Here is an 18,349-nt window from a genome sequence, read left to right on the forward strand (position 1 = left end):
TATTAAAACTAACTCAGGCTCTAGCCTGGAAATATTGTGGATATGTAGTTGTTTTTTCCCTACCTTATCTTTTATGCATAGATGGTTCAGATTTTGTCATTTCATTATCATCAGCATCATAAAGTCGAAGTTCCTTGGTGGTTTGACACTTTTGTAGCGATTAGTTGTATGAAGAATATTCATAGATCCTCAGAATTCCTTATGTGTGGCCCAAAGCTATTCTTTTGTACTAAACTCCTTCCAGTCATTATAAGAGATTGAGATATAAATTCAACCCTAATTTTCATCTTAGTTCCTCCAAAGGGTCCTTGAAATTGCTTTTAAGCAAACTCCACAATCTAATGGACCAAAATATTAATTAGATTGCCTGCTACCCTCCTCCCTCCCTCTCTCCCTCCCTCCCTTCCTCCCTCCCTTCCTTCCTTCCGAACCTCTTTGAAAAACAAATAATGTGGGATTTTATATATATTTTGCTTGTTTAATCTGTTACAGGAATGGCTTTGATTAAAGCTTTATTATCAAAATACTCCTCCTCTCCCTCATCCTTTAATGTATTTTTGTTACATAAAAAAGCAGAATGGGCAGCAGCTGGATAAAATGGTCTTCAGAATGCCTAACCCCCTCATTTCAAAAGTGTCCTTCAGAATTTTGTCTGAAAGATTTCCTGATGACAGAAGGCTATTCATGAAACAGGTATTTCTTCTACGCCCTTCTACTGTACAGGCCCTGTGGCAGTAATTTTGGTGAATAAAAGACATGGTTTCCCCTCTCTGGGAACTTAAAATCTATGTGTTCCAGTTTATTGTCATAAGTGTAAGGTAGGAATTGTCACCTGAGAAGTGGTTCTTGTCCCGCTCCTCAGTATAGAAATCAAGAGAGGAGGCAAAACAGTTTCAAAAGAAGGTTTACTGAAAACAAGATGGAAGGAAAGGAGAAAGAGTGGGAGCTTGCTGCATCCAGGGAGCACACTAACAGAGTATGACTCCCCTAACTCCTGCTGGGCTCTGGTTTATGTAGAGCTACATTTCTTCACACAGGCGCAGAGTAGACCCCTTTGTTCTCCTGGTTCCTGCTGTGGGCCGGCATTCACTGGCACAGGTGCATTGGTTTGGGAAGTGCCTGAAGAGAAACCTTAACCTTATCTAAGAGAGCCTCAAAAAAATACAAATGAAGAACATTTCCATCCATCTTAAGAGAGGGTCAGCGTGCCTTGTTATTACAAAGAACCAAGAAAACCCTATATAGTACACAATTTTTAACTAAGCTATCTTTTAGAATTCTGGAGTTCAGCCATGCTCTAAAGTTCTAGTCTAGTGTGCTCATTTTCCAGGTGAGGAAAAAATGAAAACAAAGATGTGCTAGGGCTCATTTGGAAGAGAATGGCAGGTGGGACCAAGCAAGAGCCCATGGCTCCTTGTTCTCAATGTAAAGAGGGGGCACGAGCTGCCTTTGTGTCACGTGCATGTAAAACATGTTCTTGTGTACCAAACGTTCCATGAGTATCTTTGCTTGAAAAATGAGGACCACGTCTGCATTATCCTACTACCTTCTCTTTAACTCATGCCATTCCATATGTACTTAACCCACAACCACAAAATTCAGGTTACCATTTATTCAGACAAAGATGTTGCTAATATCTGCAGTTGTTTTAATTGAAACTGTTTAAACCGTGTGTGTGTGTGTGTGTGTGTATTCAAGTGATTGACAAGTTAATGGTGAGTATCTAGAGATGAAAAACTCCAAGGTAGGGGAATAGATCTCAGAATCCACAGGAGAGGGACATAAATGCCTATTACACATTGACTTTAATTCCTGATTTGTCATAGCTGCCTGCAGATGTGTGTCTTGGCTGTGGGTTTTTCTTAGGGCCTCATTTGTATGTGAGATTCTCTTTAATAATGATGCCTCCCCAATGAGCTCTTTAATTTTCTACTTATTTTCAGTTCTCTTATTCTAGATATAGGGAAAAAATAGTTGGCAGGTAAATGAAGTGTTTGGTTCTTTTGGTTATTGAAGATTAAATACTTTTTCTTTAAATTATTTTAAATTTTTTTAATGTTCAAATACATCTGTCTCCATTTTCCCCACCACCACTTTCCCCTGCCCCACCCTCAGTCCTTCCCCATTTTGGCTTTGCCCATGGGGCCTTTATACATGTTCCTTGACTTGACTGTTCTTCTTTTCCATGTTACCCACTCCACCTCGTTACTGTCACTTTGTTTTTTCTTTCAATGTTGCTGGTTATATTTTTCTTGTTTGTTTTGTTGATTAGGTTCCAATTACAGGTGAGATCATAATGGTATATGTCTTTCACCCCAATTATTTTGCTTAGCATAATGCTCTCCAGTTCCATCCATACTGTCGCAAAGGGTAGTAGCTCTTTCTGCTGCGTAGTATTCCATTATGTAAATGTACCATAGAGTTTTGATCCACTCATTTATTGATGGGCACATAGGTTGCTTCCAGCACTTGGCTGTTGTAAATTGCGCTGTGATGAACATTGGGGTTGCATACGTTCTTTTGAATTGGAGTTTTGGGATTCTTAGTATATAATCCCAGCAGTGGAATCACTGGGTCAAAAGGCAGTTCCATTTTTAGCTTTTTGAGGAAATTCGAAACTGTTTTCCACAGTGGCTGCACCAGTCTGCATTCCCACCAACAGTGCACTAGGGTTCCCTTTTCTCCACAACCCCATCAGCACTTGTTGTTTGTTGATCTGTTTATGATGGCCATTCTGACTAGTGTGAAGTGGTATCTCATTGTGGTTCTAATTTGCGTCTCTCTGATGACTAGTGATGCTGAGCATCCTTTCATGTGTCTCTGGGCCATGGATATGTCCTCCTTGGAGAAGTGTCTGTTCAGATCCTTTGCCCATTTTTTAATTGGATTGTTGGTCTTCCTGGAGAGGAGTCATGTGAGTGAGTTCTTTATATATTTTGGAGATCAAACCTCTGTCCGAGATGTCATTGACAAATATATTTTCCTATATGGTTGGTTCCCTTTTCAATTTGTTGATGTTTTCTTCAGCTTTGCAGAAGCTGGTTATTTTGATGAGTCCCACTTGTTTATTCTTACCTTTATGTCTCTTGCTCTAGGGGACATATCTGTGATAACTACTTTCTTTTTCTCTTCTCATTGATCTCCCTGAGAGACATTTTCTGGGATATGTCTTTTGGCCTTCTGAGCTAGGGGATGCTCGGTGTTCCTTTTTGTTTATTATCATTAGCCGACCCCCTCCCCCCCAACACCATTACCGCTCAAGTGGCCTTCCTGTTGGAATTGGTGCTCCTTCTGGGTAGAAGCTAATGTGACTCTGTGCAGTGTATTTGGCACTAAAGAGCTGCTCTTCACGCCTGTCAGCTGAGGAGGAGGCTTGGCATGGGTAGGTGCAAGGTAAATTTGAGATTCATTTAGTTTATTTTTAAGCAGGGATGTATTTCTTTCCTGTAGTAATAGAATTGAGGACTTGACCTTTTCAGATGGATTAAGTGAAAAGATATGTGGGCCTCTTTACTTATCTCCATGTATTTTTTGACTTCCCACCTAATGCCCCAGTTTGGACCATACGCTGTGACTATACCCCTTTGTAATGTGGCTCTGAGTTACTTTACATTCCATAGTGTGGGCACCCTTAAGGGTTAGCTTCCATGCACTCCTGTGTGGTTTTGCCATGACTTCAGCAGATACCCAAGTGCACTCCTGGCCCTCTTCCTGCCTCTGTAGATTTGTTTTAGGACTTTACCAGAGGAGAGCCAAGTGTACTAAGGTAGACAGCATAAAAAGCGCCCCCCCCCCCTGCGGATTTGCGTCAGCCATGCCTGTCTTTGTGTAGACCTCCTCCGCTCCTTGCCCTGACTCGGACCAGCTGCACACAGGGAAACTACCAAACCTTTTTGTTGGTGGTACAAGTTGTTCAACCTCACCCCGACCCCAGTCTGGTCATTTCCCTTACATGTACCCATCTCCTTAGCTTTAGGCAAGTTGGTAAGACAGAGCAGTAATTTCAGTGCAGACACCTGATTGTAGAAGTCATCTTAATATTGTCTTCTTTTCTAAGTTATTGTATTATGACAGTACTTTTTACTTTTAGCTTTTAATTGGCTTTCTCTCTAGCATGGCTCCTTGTTGCTTTTAAAACATGATTAGATGGCCCTGGCTGGGTAGCTCAGGTGATTAGAGCACTGTCCCAGTATACCAAGGTTGCAGGTTCAATCCGTGGTCAGGGCACATACAAGATGCAGCGAGTGAATGCATAACTGAGTGGAACAACAGCTTGATGTCTCTCTCCCCTTCCCTCTCCCCCTTCTCTATAAATCAGTTTTAAAATAGGTGATTAGAGGGAGTGTTCAAGTAATTGAGTGATCTAATAGGTGGAATTTTGAGGCAGCTGTCCTTTTCAAAATTTCCATTCTCATTTTAAAATGAGTCTTTGAAGAACAGTTTGAAAGGATTTTAATGGTGCTCACCAGCAGTGTGGTTGAACTTGATGCTTGTGCTGTAGGCTGTATTTAAGCTGATCTGTGGGAACAAAAGACACATTTAGAAAATGGGATTCTGGACTTTCAGGCTATGGGTCTGGCTTCAGGCTGTGGGGCTGGCTTCAGGCTGCTTAACCCAATATGTCTCTTTTGTACAGGTATGAAACCTTGGCCATGACCCAAGCCAAGCATACACCTTAATTATAAAACACCCTGTATATTTCTTAAGGTTATTACATACTTATTTCTTTTGACACATAAACATGTTTATCTTAAAAGGTTGCATGAAGAAAAAACATGGCTCATTATGTCTATAATCCCTATATTTAGTGTATATTAGGATTAGCCAGCATTCCTATTTTAGGCTCCTTACTTTCTAACCTTTTTGTATACATAGCCTATCTTAACTCAAAATGCAACGGTTCTTTGGTCCATTCTATTCTTGCTGTTTTCAGAATTTCATAATGCCAATTTTTTGGTATTAGGTGTAGTTAGCGATGTTGTTTTGATTGACATGCTGTGAAACCAGCCCCAAGCATCTTTATGTTGGTCATCTTGTTTGTTCTTCTTGATAGCTCTTAACTTGGCCCATGAGAATTTGTGGCAGACTGAAATTACGTGCAGTTTTTCTGTAGAGACATTTCATATTTTCTAAAAACAGATTTTAGAGAAGCCTGAAGGTTGAAGAACTGCTTCACGGTAGCATGCGGGGGTCCTGCAGGGACCCCCTGCACCTCCGCTCTGACAAGGGTGATTTCTGTGGGGCCTTACATGGTTAGCCATTGGTCTCTCTTCCTGTATCATTCACCTTTTCACTTTTTTTTTTTTAAATTGTATATTTTTAGAGCAGCTTTAGGTTCATAGCAAAATTGAGCAGAAAGTACGGAGTTCCTGTCCTCTCTCAAGCCCTTCCCAGTACGATTACAACCCCCCACCAGAGGGGTACATTTCTCATAACCTGTGAACCTCCACTGACACATCATCATCCAGATTCCACAGGTTACATTGGTGTTCACTCTCGATGGTGTGCTTTCTGTGGGTTTGGGCAAATGTGTAATGACCTGTATCCATCATTATAGTGTCATACAGAGTAGTTTCACTGCTGTAAAAAATCTACTACTGTGCCTGTTCATCCCTGTGTTGTTCCCCTACCCCTGGCAACAGCTGATTTTTTTCCTTTCTTCATAGTTTTGCCTTTTTCAGAATGTCATAGTTGGAATTATATTACATGCAGCTTTTTTTGATTAGTTTCTTTCTTTTTATAATATGCATTTCCTCCATGTCTTTTCATGGTTTGATAGCTCATTTCTTTTTAGCACTGAATAACATTTCTCTGACTTCAACCACAGTTTATTTATCCAACTACTAAAGGATCTGTTGGTTGCTTCCAAGTTTTGGCAATTATATATTAAGCTATTATAAACACCTATTTGCAGGTTTTTGTGTGGACATAATTTTTCTGTTGTTGGAATGTGTGGTAAAGTGTGTTTAGTTTTGTACGAAACCCCCAAACTGGGTTTCAAAGTGGCTGTCCTATTTTGTATTCCCACTAACGGGGGATGAAAATTCCTGTTCCACATCCTCACCAGCATTTGTTATTGTCAGGGTTCTGGATTTTATCAGTGTGTTGTGGTAGCTCACAGTTGTTTTAATTTGCATTTCTCCAACAACATACATTGTGGAACATCTTTACATGTACTTATTTGCCATCTCTAAGTCTTTTGGTGACATATCCAGGTCTTTCGCCCATTTTTAAATTGGGCTGTTCATTTTCTTACTGTTGAGATTTAAGAGTTTTTGGTACATTTTGGTTAGCATTCCTCTATCAGATAGGACTTTCATGTAGATATTTTTGATGAATGTGTGGGTCAGTTGTCTTTCAGTTGTTGGTTTTTAAAATATTATGTCCAGAAAAATCAAACTGTAAGTGAGGTGACATTTCATAATTGTGCGGATGTGAGTGGCTATTAGTGAGCTGTGCTGCAGACTCCCAACCTTAACTGCCTTGATTCTTTATTTTCAGGTCAATGTGACTGTGGACTACATTCGGCCGGCCAGCCCAGCCACGGAGACGGTGCCTGCCTTTTCAGAGCGTACCTGTGCCACTGTCACCATCGGAGGAATGTGAGTGCTCAGCCATAACTAAGAGTTCTCTGCTCATTCATGTCTCTCTTTCCCCTCGCCCTGATTTGCTTTCTGTTGCTCTTAACACAATGATTGACGATTATTATGTGCCTGCGCAGCACTTTATGTTTGCAAAGTACTTTATAATCACTCACTAGCTAATCATGTACTTCATTATTGTTATTTCCGATTTCTTGGGTTCTGTGTACTTGGCACTATGTAGCACACGTTATTACTATTAATAATGCCATTTATTGGGTGTCATTCAGGCCTTAGGTACTATCAAAAGTAGTTAGAAAGTTTCTTTGCCTGTTAGTTTTGGAAGCTCAATTTTAGACCCCCTTTCCTCCCTCCGCACCCCCCCCACCACCAAAAAAATAAAAAGACGGAAGAAGAGAGGTTAATTGGATGTTTTCTGTGTATAGATGTATGTAATCAGTGGATGACAGGGTCTTTCCCTTGTACTGTGCTGGCTGTCTCCTGGTTATATTCAAAGTCTCTTGAAGGTTTGATTGATGAACAGTCTTTTAAGAGAGGCATCTCATGGGGGACGGAGGAAGCCTGCTGGGCCATGCTTGCACAATAAATATTAAAACAGTCAGTCCCCGGTAGCAATTCTTACTCTGCATAAACTCTACCAGCATGGTAATTGTTTCCTTCTCTATTTAACAATCTTAAATGTTGTTTGTTACCAAACTGGTATTTTTCTTTTCTTTTAAGGGGGCAAGATGGAAGGGAAGAAAAGAATAGGTTTCTCATCAAAACAGGGATTGTCTCATTGAAAATACAATGAAGCACGATAGGAGAAACACCTCTAAGTTCCAGCATGCCTGTGAAAGGAAAGGGAATCTTGTAGCAAATGTACCTTCAGAAGCGCTTCTCAAATAGGAACCTTTTCCCTTCATTTGTATTATCACATTTGCAAATAAGTATTTTTAGCCACTATTACCACTCTATAACAAATCAGAGACTATTTTTGCCAAGGGAGACTTAATACAATCTTTGATGTCGTTAACCATAACACCGTCACAGGGATCATGTTTTGTTAGGAGCAGATTCTTGACAAATCACATAATTTTGAAATACCAGAATGTAGGAAATACCTTGGTTGTTCTTCTATCTGTATAAATTGCAATGTTTTTAAATTAATTCATCACCACTTCTTAGGAGCTTGATGCAAGCTTCCGTACTATAGAAAGATGGAAAGTTGTTATTCCCTATATTAAAATTTTTAGTGTCACAAACAATGAATCATTTTATTAGATAACTGTTCCTCTTATCTAATTACTAGTAAAATAACATCACTATTGTAAAAATGCACATCTTTATTTTTTGACAGATGACATTGACCCATTTAAACAATCTTTTAGAGTGGATTTTTTTTAAATTTAGTTACCACTGAGGTATACTTTTAAAGTAAATTTATACTGCTTAAAATTAGATATTCTGGGGGTGTTCTTTTTGTTATTGTTGGGTTTTTTCTTTTTGTTTTCTTTTTCTTTCCCAAGAGTATTCTATAGGGATTTTTAAAAGGCAATTTGAGCAGCTGATGTAAAATTTTTTCCAGTGTAGGGTGTTATAGCCATGCCCATGCAATGAGACCTTGAGGTCTCAACCGCATTGATTGTGGCTTTGACCAAAATAACTCCTTCAGAATAGCCTGCCTTTCTGCCAAGGTTCAGGTGACTCTGTTGCAGCCAACATTTTGGTTAGATTGTTGGGAAGAAGACGCCAACCTTTTAATCATTTTGGTCAGTTAACAACACAGTTGATTGGTCTTAATTGACAACATTGTGTATCTATATTTCAGATTTCTGCCAGGGATAATAACCTTGACCTTCTCTTTCTTGGCTATTGTAGTTAGATTGTAAGAAATAATTCTTTACAATTTACCAAATATTTACCTTGAATTAGACCAGCCTGGCAGGCTACCTAAGAACGATAAAGTTCCCTCTTAGATTTGTTTCTACTAAGCCAGACTTTGAAGTAAACTACTCAGCTGCAATTGGGAGAAATACAGGATTTAGTGATATTGTTGAGACCAGCTCTTGCTAGACATTAAGCTCCCAGAAGATAGTGATTTTTGTCTCTTTTATTCCTTGTTGTGGTCTCATTCAGCATTTGGTAGGAGTTCAGTAAATTTATGAATGCTTTGTATTGCAAAGTGTCCCTTAAATTTAAATGATTGTTTAAATGGGTCAATGTCATCTGTCAAAAAATAAAGATGTGCATTTTTACAATAGTGATGTTCTTTTACTAGTAATTAGATAAGAGGAACAGTTATCTAATAAAAGGATTCATTGTTTGTGACACTAAAAATTTAAATTAAAATTAATTAAGTATCCCTTAATTAAGCATAACAGGGACACTTAGATGTGTCTTTGGACTTACAGGTTGGTTTCTGTCTGGTTAATATTAAAAAACTTGTTTCTGACAGTTTTCCACGTTTGTTTGATTATTGGAAGCTCAGAGCCAAAGAGTACGTTTCTAGAAGGTCTACCTGGCAGCATACTTTTTATATTCCAATCTTACTCATAGCTTCTCTTTATTTTCCTTTTGCCTTGATTTTATTCTTATTTACATTTTTTCCTGAATTCTCTGTGCTTAAACAATTCCAAATAATATTGTAGAAAAGTTGAATTACTAGTAAACATGTCTCGTCTTATATTCAGAATTAAGGTATTCTAAAAGCACTCCGTCTGACTTTAATGGTTAGTTATTAAAAAAACATTGGCTAGAGAAGGGGATTTAATACTTTTAATTTCAAACATTTTAATTTCATTTTAAACACAGAAATATATATGCACTTCCAGATCTTTGATGTATGAGCAGCATGGATCAACTGTATGGTATTGCATAACTTCCTCTTTGGCATGAGGACTTGAAAACACTAATTATGGAACCATAGATTTTTGTGATTCACACCTCTCTCATCTATTACAGTTATCCTGCTCATGTTTATTTTGCTGCCATTTTAAAGCAATTTCTCATTATTACACCTTTTTAAAGTATTCAACTGTTTTCATACACATTCTTTTTGTACTCATATTTTAATTATTAATGTAACATTTAATGAATTACATAATTAAAATAACAAGCTCAGCCAGTATATATAAATCTTGACACAGAAACAAATGGTACAACACATTGCAACAGAAGTGCACAGGTGTGTCAGAGTGGCCCTCAATCACTCTAACTAGCATCAGCCAGTAGGTTTAGCGAGTCATAGAAAGTCCAGGTTAGTTAAGGGAAGGTTAGCCAGGAGAGTTTTTGTAGTAAGCGTTGCCTCTTTCAAAGACAGGCTTTTGTCCAAGCTTGTAGAAATGCTGCAGAATTAAGGAGCAGTCCAACCTAAATTGTGCCTGCCATTGTCTGTAGGCTTATCCACCCACGTATTGGCCTTCATGGCATCTAATGGCTTTCCCGTTATTCCAGAGATCAGCTGAGATTCTCTGACTCCAGAAGAGCTTCCCTCCAGTTGCTGAGTCCAGGGTAATAGGAAAGAGGAGACAGATGAGATGGAGGTTCTTACAGGGTCATTTCAAAGCAGATTTTTAAACATATTTCACATGCCCAAGTGTGTGAGTTGTCTGTATGCTCGATAGGCTCTAGTCTAATGCTTCTGTTTTTCTTCTTGGTATCTGAGAGGGAGTCGAGTCCCAGGGTCTCTGGGAGGCCTCTCTGGTATGACAGTCTCCAGCTTCCCATCTCTTTCCCTCTGGGGAACCAAAACGAGGTTCATCATTCCTCTAATGTATGTAAGGTTTTTTGATTAACTTCACTGTGGAGTTGGCAAGAGTTGTTATCTGCTGATCAAAACAGTTTAAGTAAAAAATAAAAAGAGCAAACTTTGAGTTGTTTCTCACTCCCTGGCCCCCAGGTTGGGAATTAGCTGATCCTTTTAGGTCCAGTTTGTGACATGAAGTTGTCGAAATGGCTCTTCCTGTTAATTACTTTTTATTGTATTTAAGACACTTAAATAACTCTTCTTGTGATTTAGTCTTCTATGTAATTAGCTTCAGTGATTAAAATCTCATTCTTTCATTATTGCCAGAGCCTTTCTGAAGAGTGAGATTTTTCTGGGTGACCTTTACTTGTGCTGGATTTCCCAATTACTTTGAATTCCAATTTGGCAAACCTGTATAATCTGTTAACTGATTGCTCATGTCTTTTTGCATATCACATTTTCAAAGAAAGGTGTTAAAAAGAAAATTCACATTTATAAAGGGACACCTAAAATATATAACTTAGGGTCAAGCCTCACACATACACACTCATACTTAGCACCACCCAACCTCCATCCCTGGAAAGTTGTCACGTATCCAATGATATACTGTCACTAAGGTATTTCCCCAGTGCTTCCCATTGTGTGAAGCATTTCACAATAACAGAGGACAATAGACATGGTCCATTTTGGGAAAGTGAATGCCACAGAGAAAGAACTGTGGACTAGGCACAATTAGAAAACACCTGTTTATTTTCTGCACAAGGACACGTTTTTTCGAGAGGTGATTTGTTGGTTTTTTTGTAATAGTGCTTTTAGAAGCACTGTTTCAATCTGCTGGTTTCCTGCATTGCCCATCTGTGCTCCCCTGATGTGAACCATGCAAAGCCACTGGCTGTGGTCCCCCTTCATGCCAGTTTGAGTTCAGGGCCTTGCTAGCAGAGATGTTGTTAAAGTTCTGTTGGGCTTGGAGCATTTTAGTTCTCTGTGTTCTAACGATTACCATCCTGCAGACTCAAAGCAACCTTTATGAACTTTCTTTGTGTCTCTTTGGATTCTTCATAGACAGAGCTTGTCTTCATGATATTAACATAAACCAAACTACTAAACTTATAAGGAATAAGACTTCTTTTGCTTCTTTCTTCTTTTTCTTTGGTTCCAGTTTGCAAGAATACTCCTTTTCTCAGCCATTGTATTAATGACTGAAGGATGAGGTTAGGTCTTGTCCTTCTAGGATACCCTGAGCTTCTTTGATTAGAGTTAGATTTTAAGGCTTTCACTGATAGACCAAAACTCCTATCTCTTAGAATTTTCTAACGTTAAAACACACTAATATCTGACTTTTAAGCTGAACATAGGAAGAAAGTAGCAAGGCCACTTTTAAGAAAATAGAGGAAACTCTATTTTCTGGCCTAGTGTTCTTACCCAGAGTGGCTGACAACATCCTGAAAGTACTCGCTCGACTTCCAAGGAAGTATGGAGACAGTATTAATGTCAGTGGCTCAGCCAGGAGGTGGGGTCTGGGTGGTAACAACCTTTTTCTCTATAGATAAATTGATTACATTTCATCAAACTTAGTGGGCTCCCACCCCCTGCGCCTTTTCCTGCTTTGAAGGAAAGATACCAGAATACGGTCCCCCCTGCCACTTAAATCATAAACATCTATCCAACCCCCACCTCTAAAAAGGACACCTTAGATTGTTTTCTGGGCACCATAGGCTGCTTGATTTATACAGTTGTGCTACTTCTGCTATGTTGAATGGTGGAAGTATTCCTGTCCACTGTTTTGAAGCTGTTGGAAGCCTCTTTGGCATCTAGTTTAGAACACCTTGGAAGGAAATAGTTGAATAACTGCTTATGTCATCTGCTAGCTAAAGTCTAGATCTGTCCCGAAAAAGTCCAGCCATCGTTAACATAACAAGAACGATTTGCACGACATTGATGTAACCTGGCAGGAAGAGAGAGGCCTGGAATGAGCATGCATAACAGTGATGAATGACTTCATGGTACTAGTCTTTGGGGGTGGTAGGTGCCCTTGAGTGAGCATGTGTACTGTGTGGCTGTCGCATTCAAAAGGACTGAATGTGCAGAACAATGAATCTGCATCAGATTTTGCGTTAAGCTTGAACATTTCCTCTGTGGAAACTGTTGAGATGATTCAGAAGGCCACAGCTATGGGCACCTGGTGATGGGCAACTTCATCACAACAGCGTGCCAGGCATCACCTCGTGCAGAGTCTTTTTTTTGCTTAACATCAAACCACCCATGTGCCTCAGTCCCACCACAGCCCAGATTTGGTGCCCTGCAGCTTGTGGCTTTTCTCAGAGCTAAAATCACCTTTGAAAGGGAAGAGATTTTAGATCGTTGATGAGATTCAGGAAAATACAACGGGGTAGCTGATGGCAATTGGGAGAACTATGTGAGGTCCCAAGGTGCCTACATTGAAGGGGACTGAGACATCATTGTCTTACATACAGTGTTTCTTGTATCTTGTATCTTGTTCTGTAAATGGTTCTATTTTTTGTATTGCATGGCTGGATACTTTCAGAACAGACATCGGATAGTGATCATTTTTAAGACATTTGTCCCACAAAGCACTGTGAGAAGGAACTTGGCTTTGGCTTTTGCTAAGGCTTCAGGGTGGGAGTCAGGGAAACACTCTCTGGTTTCTGACAGAGCTCTCTTTTATTCAAATATCTTGTGGCTGCCTACCCATGCAGCCAACTCTTAGTTCTTTAAAGACCTCTTGAGTTCAGATTATTGTATTACTATCATGTCTATATGGAAGTTCAATTAAGTTTTTCATAATGGAACCCTTGGATCATATGAATCAGCAGAATCCTTTGCTGAGCAATGTGTGTTCTCTTTCTAGTATAACATGGAGAGCTTTGGGGAAAGTTTCTCCAAATAAAGGGAGCTCAGTATAAGGGAGGAGCATTCTGGAATGTTTAGAGATAACAGATAAGTGTGTTCAAAATAATTTCAGTTAGAGACCCTGTTTGAAAATAAAAATGCTTTCTATTCCAATTTCTGTTGGCCCTCAGAGTAGCTCAGCCAGACACTGAGCCCAGACGAGGGTCAGGTTGCTGCTTCTGTAGCTGTCTACTGTAACAATAGATTTATCAGTTTATTCAGTAAATATTTGTTGATCACTTGCTATGTGCCAGACACTGGGAATGTAGCAGTGAACAAAGACGGTTCCGAGCGCTAAGGCTCTCTCCTGGCTGCAGTTCGCAGCATTTTTTTGGCTCTGGTTGCTGACGCCACAAGAGTCCTGCGGGTATTATTCACTGGCTTTGCCGCCCACAGGACTGTGTTTATGTAGATTTTTGCTTTAAGAAACACAAGTGACTTTATTTAAACAGTGCCTACAAAGGTTTTTTTTTTTATAAGTCAGTAACTTAACCTCTCAGGAGACAAAATAAAGTGATCAAGTGAGTACCCACTGTAGCCCATCTGTCCTTTTCCTCTTCCCATTATAGCTCTTGGGTCATTCTGTGTTTATAGAGCTCTGTGAATCTTGACAGTGCACCATGGTTCTCCTCTTGCTCCTTCCTCTCCCAGGAACCTAAAGGGGTGCTTACTCTCCTTGTGCCTCACCTGGCAGAGGCATAGGTGCTAACATCTTAAACAGTGCTCGCTTTGCACCTTTTTGGATGGTTATCCCTATAATTTTATAAATTAACTGTACTGATGTAAAATTTTTTAGCACTGAATATTATCTGTTTGCTAGTCTATATTGAAGATAGCTATTTTTGAGTATTTGTACTATTACAACAAAATTAGGGGATAACGTGTATATTAGTTTACTTTTACTAATAGCAAATTTAGTAATATTCAGTTACTCTGATTCTGATTAACTTTATAGCAAAAGATTAGGAAATCTGAATGCTTACACTTCTTTCCTGCTTTTCAAAAAGGTTGTATTTTTCTGTTAACAAGATTTATACCATTCATTGCATTTTTCCTCTGTCACTATAATTACCTTCTAAGCTTTGCTTGTAAGTGGATCCTAAAAACTTAACTCACCCTCACCCCCATAGCAGTTATATTGTGAAAGTGTTACTGTTGGACCAAGAAGTGTTAGTTGATTAGACCTCTAGAAAAAGAATCCTATGTTGTTAAACCCCCCAAAATATGTTAAATTAATTCTCTTTGTGTACATCTCTCTATATGTCTGTCATTTTCCTTTTCCGCACGTCTTCATGTGCAGCTGCTTCTTGTATCTCAGAAAGTCAGTTCTTTTTGTGAGATTGCCTTTCATTTGTTGAAGAGCCTTTATTTTTTAATTAATTAATTTCTTTTTTTTCATGTGTTGGATGGTAAAAGTTTGACTCTGAAAGCTTTTCTGGCTCTGGAAATTTTCTGTTCCCTGTTTGATTTTCTGAAATTTTATTAAAATGTTTCTTTGTGGTTTTTATTATTTATTTTTTTTACATACTCAGTTGGCTTATTTCATCTGAATACTCATGTCTTCAACTTAAGGAGATTTGGTTTGTGTTACTTCTTGAATTATGTTCTTTCTCTTTGCCTCTGACTCTGGAAATTCTATCAGTATATTGTATCTTCTGCTTCATGTCTCTAACTTCTCTTTCATTTTTTTTTAAAGATCTCCTTTGCATTTTTCTTCAATCAAGGAGATGTCTGCAATATTATTTTCCTGCTTAGCCAGCTAGCCATGTGTATTGACTCATTTTCATGCATTTCCAGTCTCTTTCACCTTCCTCATTCATTTACTTATATTAGTTCATTTATGGAGTATTTATAGAATGTCGGGTATGTACTACGCACTGTGTTAGGCATCAGAAATATATTGGTAGTTATAAAACTGAAACGATTTGTACCCTCATGAAATTTACAGAGAGACTGTTCTCTTACTCTAGCCCATTTTTTTAATATTGCAGCATTTATATTTTAATTTTTTTGTTCTTTAAGTGTTCTATTTTAATAGCATTCTGAGTACAATATTTTCTCTGATATCTGAGAATATTATTTAAAAATAAAAGAATACCCTCTTCCATTGAATTACCTGTTTTCCCCCATGACTAATTGTACTTTGTTTATTTTGTTTGTTTTCATTCATAAGTTCTGAAATATGTTGTGGACTTGATCTATATTTATGACGGAAGGGCCAGGTTGGAGTTGGCATGGTTGCTCCTCTGCAGCATATGCTTCCATAAGAATCTCTCATGAAAGGTCTGCAGGAGGTATCAGAGGCAGCCCTCCTTACCCAGTGCCTGAAAGTGTTTGGCCCTGGAACATAGAGGAAGCAGGCAAATTTTAGATCTGACTAAAATTGTCAAGGCAAAGGGAGTCTTCCTCAGCCGGTAGAGAGCTTTAGTGTATTTCACTGGGGTAGCATAGGAGACATGGGGGTCAGGGATAGGGTCTGTGATGTGCTCTGCCAGTTCTTTCTCAAATGCTATGCATACTCTGCTTTTCTTTCAGGCTACAGATTCCATCTAAGGTCCTTCCCCAGATGAATCACCTATCCTCTGTTCTACTATAACATGTGTTTTTTTGAAGTAGCTCATATAATTATCTCATATGACCTTGGTAATTTAGGGAATCTCATTGGTATAAAGTTGAAGTCATGTTGGTCTGTAAGTGACATTCCCAAATACGCTAAAGTATTGAAACAGTAAGAGAGTTAAAGGGAGAGCTTTAGCAATATATAAAGACTTAAAGAAAAATCTGAAAATGTAAAGTTGAAAAATTTATAGCAGTAACTTCCTTTAATTTAAGTCATGACTGCTTTAGTGGTTTCAAGAACCTCTGCTTTTTGCTCTACAGCTCTCTGCAGTGTTAAGCTAGGTAGCGCCTGCACCTGCAGTGGGAGAAGCTGTGAGAACACTCCTCCAGTACTAAAACCGTGGGTTAGTGAGGACAGGCCACACCCTGGGTCAGATTTTATAAAGCCCTCCACTACCTCACCTAGAAGGAGAGGGAAGTATGAGAGCCACAGGGTTAAAGGCTGCTCTGCCAGTAGTGATTTAACTATGAGCCTAGGTTGTTTTTGCTGGTGCTTAGGTTAGAAAATTTCATAGGATTTAAGTGGTCTACCCATGACCCTACTCTTCTTTCAAGTCCTGTTTGTTCGGGGGCGTTTGGTGTTTTGGGGTTTTTTTGTTTTTTTTTTGGAATGTCAGCTGTTCAGGAACACATATAAAAAGTAATGTAATCGAAGAAATGTCTGTACTCCTTGTAGAGTATTTCTTGTTTTTGTTTTGTTTTAATTTTTAAAAAAGGGCACCTTTTCATGCCTCGGTTTTTTTTCCTTTTTTAATTGATTTGAGAGAGAGAGAGATTGATTGATTTGTTGATTTACTTATTTATGCATTCATTGGTGGTTTGTTGTATATGCCCTGACTGGGGATAGAACCCACAACCTTGGGGTATCAGAACAATGCTCTAACCAGCCGAGCTACCTAGCAGGGCCTTGTGTTTGTTTGTTTGTTTGTTTGTTTTGCCAAGGGTGAAAAATCCTCTTAGCACCTCTGTGGGCCTCATAGGGACCAGGAAGAAGCTGGCTAGCCCAGCTTTTATGAATGATGTTCCTGATCAGTCGCTCAGATGATGTCCCCAAAGAGCACTCACTGTGGTGCTTTGTATTTGTTGATAAAGGTCCTTGAGGTGCCCCCAGTCTCCTGCCCATTCATAGCATCTGCTCTCTGTCTTTCAGGATTTGTGCAAACTTTCTGATATGCTGTTAACACACTTTCTTGATTTTTACACCATTAGGGCTTTATTCTCATCCCTATCTGTCTTTTCTGTCATTTCAATGGAACATTATAAAGGATGTCATGTGGACTTAAGTTCTCAGTCTGCCATTCTGACCTCCCTTGAGCATTCTTTCTTTCTTCCTTTCGATAGTGCAACTGATAAGATAAGGAGAGGGGATATTTGACATGGTTACCCAATAAGCAAAAATTCTTTATCTTTTATAAGCCATTTCTCAGATCCTTTCTCTTTACAGTTTCTGTAGCTAGCACAGTACAAAGTGGTCAAGAAATAGGACTGGGGTTTTTATAGATTTTTATATTTCCCAGTCATGATGCTCCTTAACAGGAATTTGTTCCAGTTCATATTGAGTGAATCTAAAAATAATAAAACAAAAACCAAAAACAAATAAATAAAAAATTCAAAAGTTTAGAAAATAGGGTAGAATTACCCATTATTTATCTGTGCTAATGTAACAGCTGTTATTTCGGGGGGGGGGGTATTCCTTTTGAATGCTGGTTATTTTTTAAGAATTTAGGAATGGGAAAACTATGACCACTTGACATAGGGTTGAGATGAAGTCTAAGGCAAGTTATTGTTGGATTTTAAGAATCTGTATTTTGTTAAAGTAGGCTTTGAAGGTGAGCAGAACTGAGGTAAAACCTCAGTCCTCCTAGATACCTATGGAATCTTGGGCCTTTGTATTTTCTTGTGTAAGAAATAATAGTCTCACTCCTCATAGGTCAGTTGTAAAGATAAAATGTGCTAAAGCATCTAAATGTTTAACATAGTTATTAAGACATACCAAGCACTTAAATCATCACTAAATAAACTGGCAACAGAACTGGTCGCCTTTGACCTAATTTCAGATCTAGTGGTCTTTTCTGTCCTTTCTCTCTTTATCCCTCTCCAACACCTCCAGCTACTTCTTTCTGCTGAAACTTTTTTCTTTTTTAAGCGTTTTTCTTGAATATTATTATATTGCAGTGTTGTCTTACTCTTCTCACTAGCCCCTCGCCACGGTTATTCATTGCTAATACTGCTGCCTCACAGCACGCTCTAAGGATTAGCTTAAATAAGATGTAGGAAATGCCCAAAGGTTAAATAAAAAACAAAACAAAATCGCCCCCTTGGATTATGACTTAGCTTTTGTGGTAGTAGTTCATTTTTATTGTTCCACAGCAGGCACTTTGGTTTGGATTTATCTCTTTTCTCACTTTCTAAATTGTCATGATGGCTAAATTACATCCATTTTTCCACTAAATATTGAATGTATACTCTGTTAACTTAACATAGTAATGAT

The 18,349-nt window shown here is 38.7% G+C and overlaps 1 protein-coding gene across 1 annotated transcript in view; it reads left to right on the plus strand.

Annotated features, from left to right (window-relative positions):
- The window catches only part of SND1 (staphylococcal nuclease and tudor domain containing 1), a 412,206-nt gene that overhangs the window by 174,995 nt on the left and 218,862 nt on the right, over positions 1–18,349 (plus strand). The window contains exon 12 of the mRNA XM_054564546.1: positions 6,502–6,602. Coding sequence (XP_054420521.1) covers positions 6,502–6,602 — 101 coding nt within the window. The remainder of the gene's footprint in view (positions 1–6,501; positions 6,603–18,349) is intronic.

Source organism: Pteronotus mesoamericanus, unplaced genomic scaffold, assembly GCF_021234165.1.
Source record: "Pteronotus mesoamericanus isolate MK-2021 breed Mesoamerican mustached bat unplaced genomic scaffold, CSHL_Meso_final scaffold_85, whole genome shotgun sequence".
Taxonomy (NCBI): Eukaryota; Metazoa; Chordata; class Mammalia; order Chiroptera; family Mormoopidae; genus Pteronotus; species Pteronotus mesoamericanus.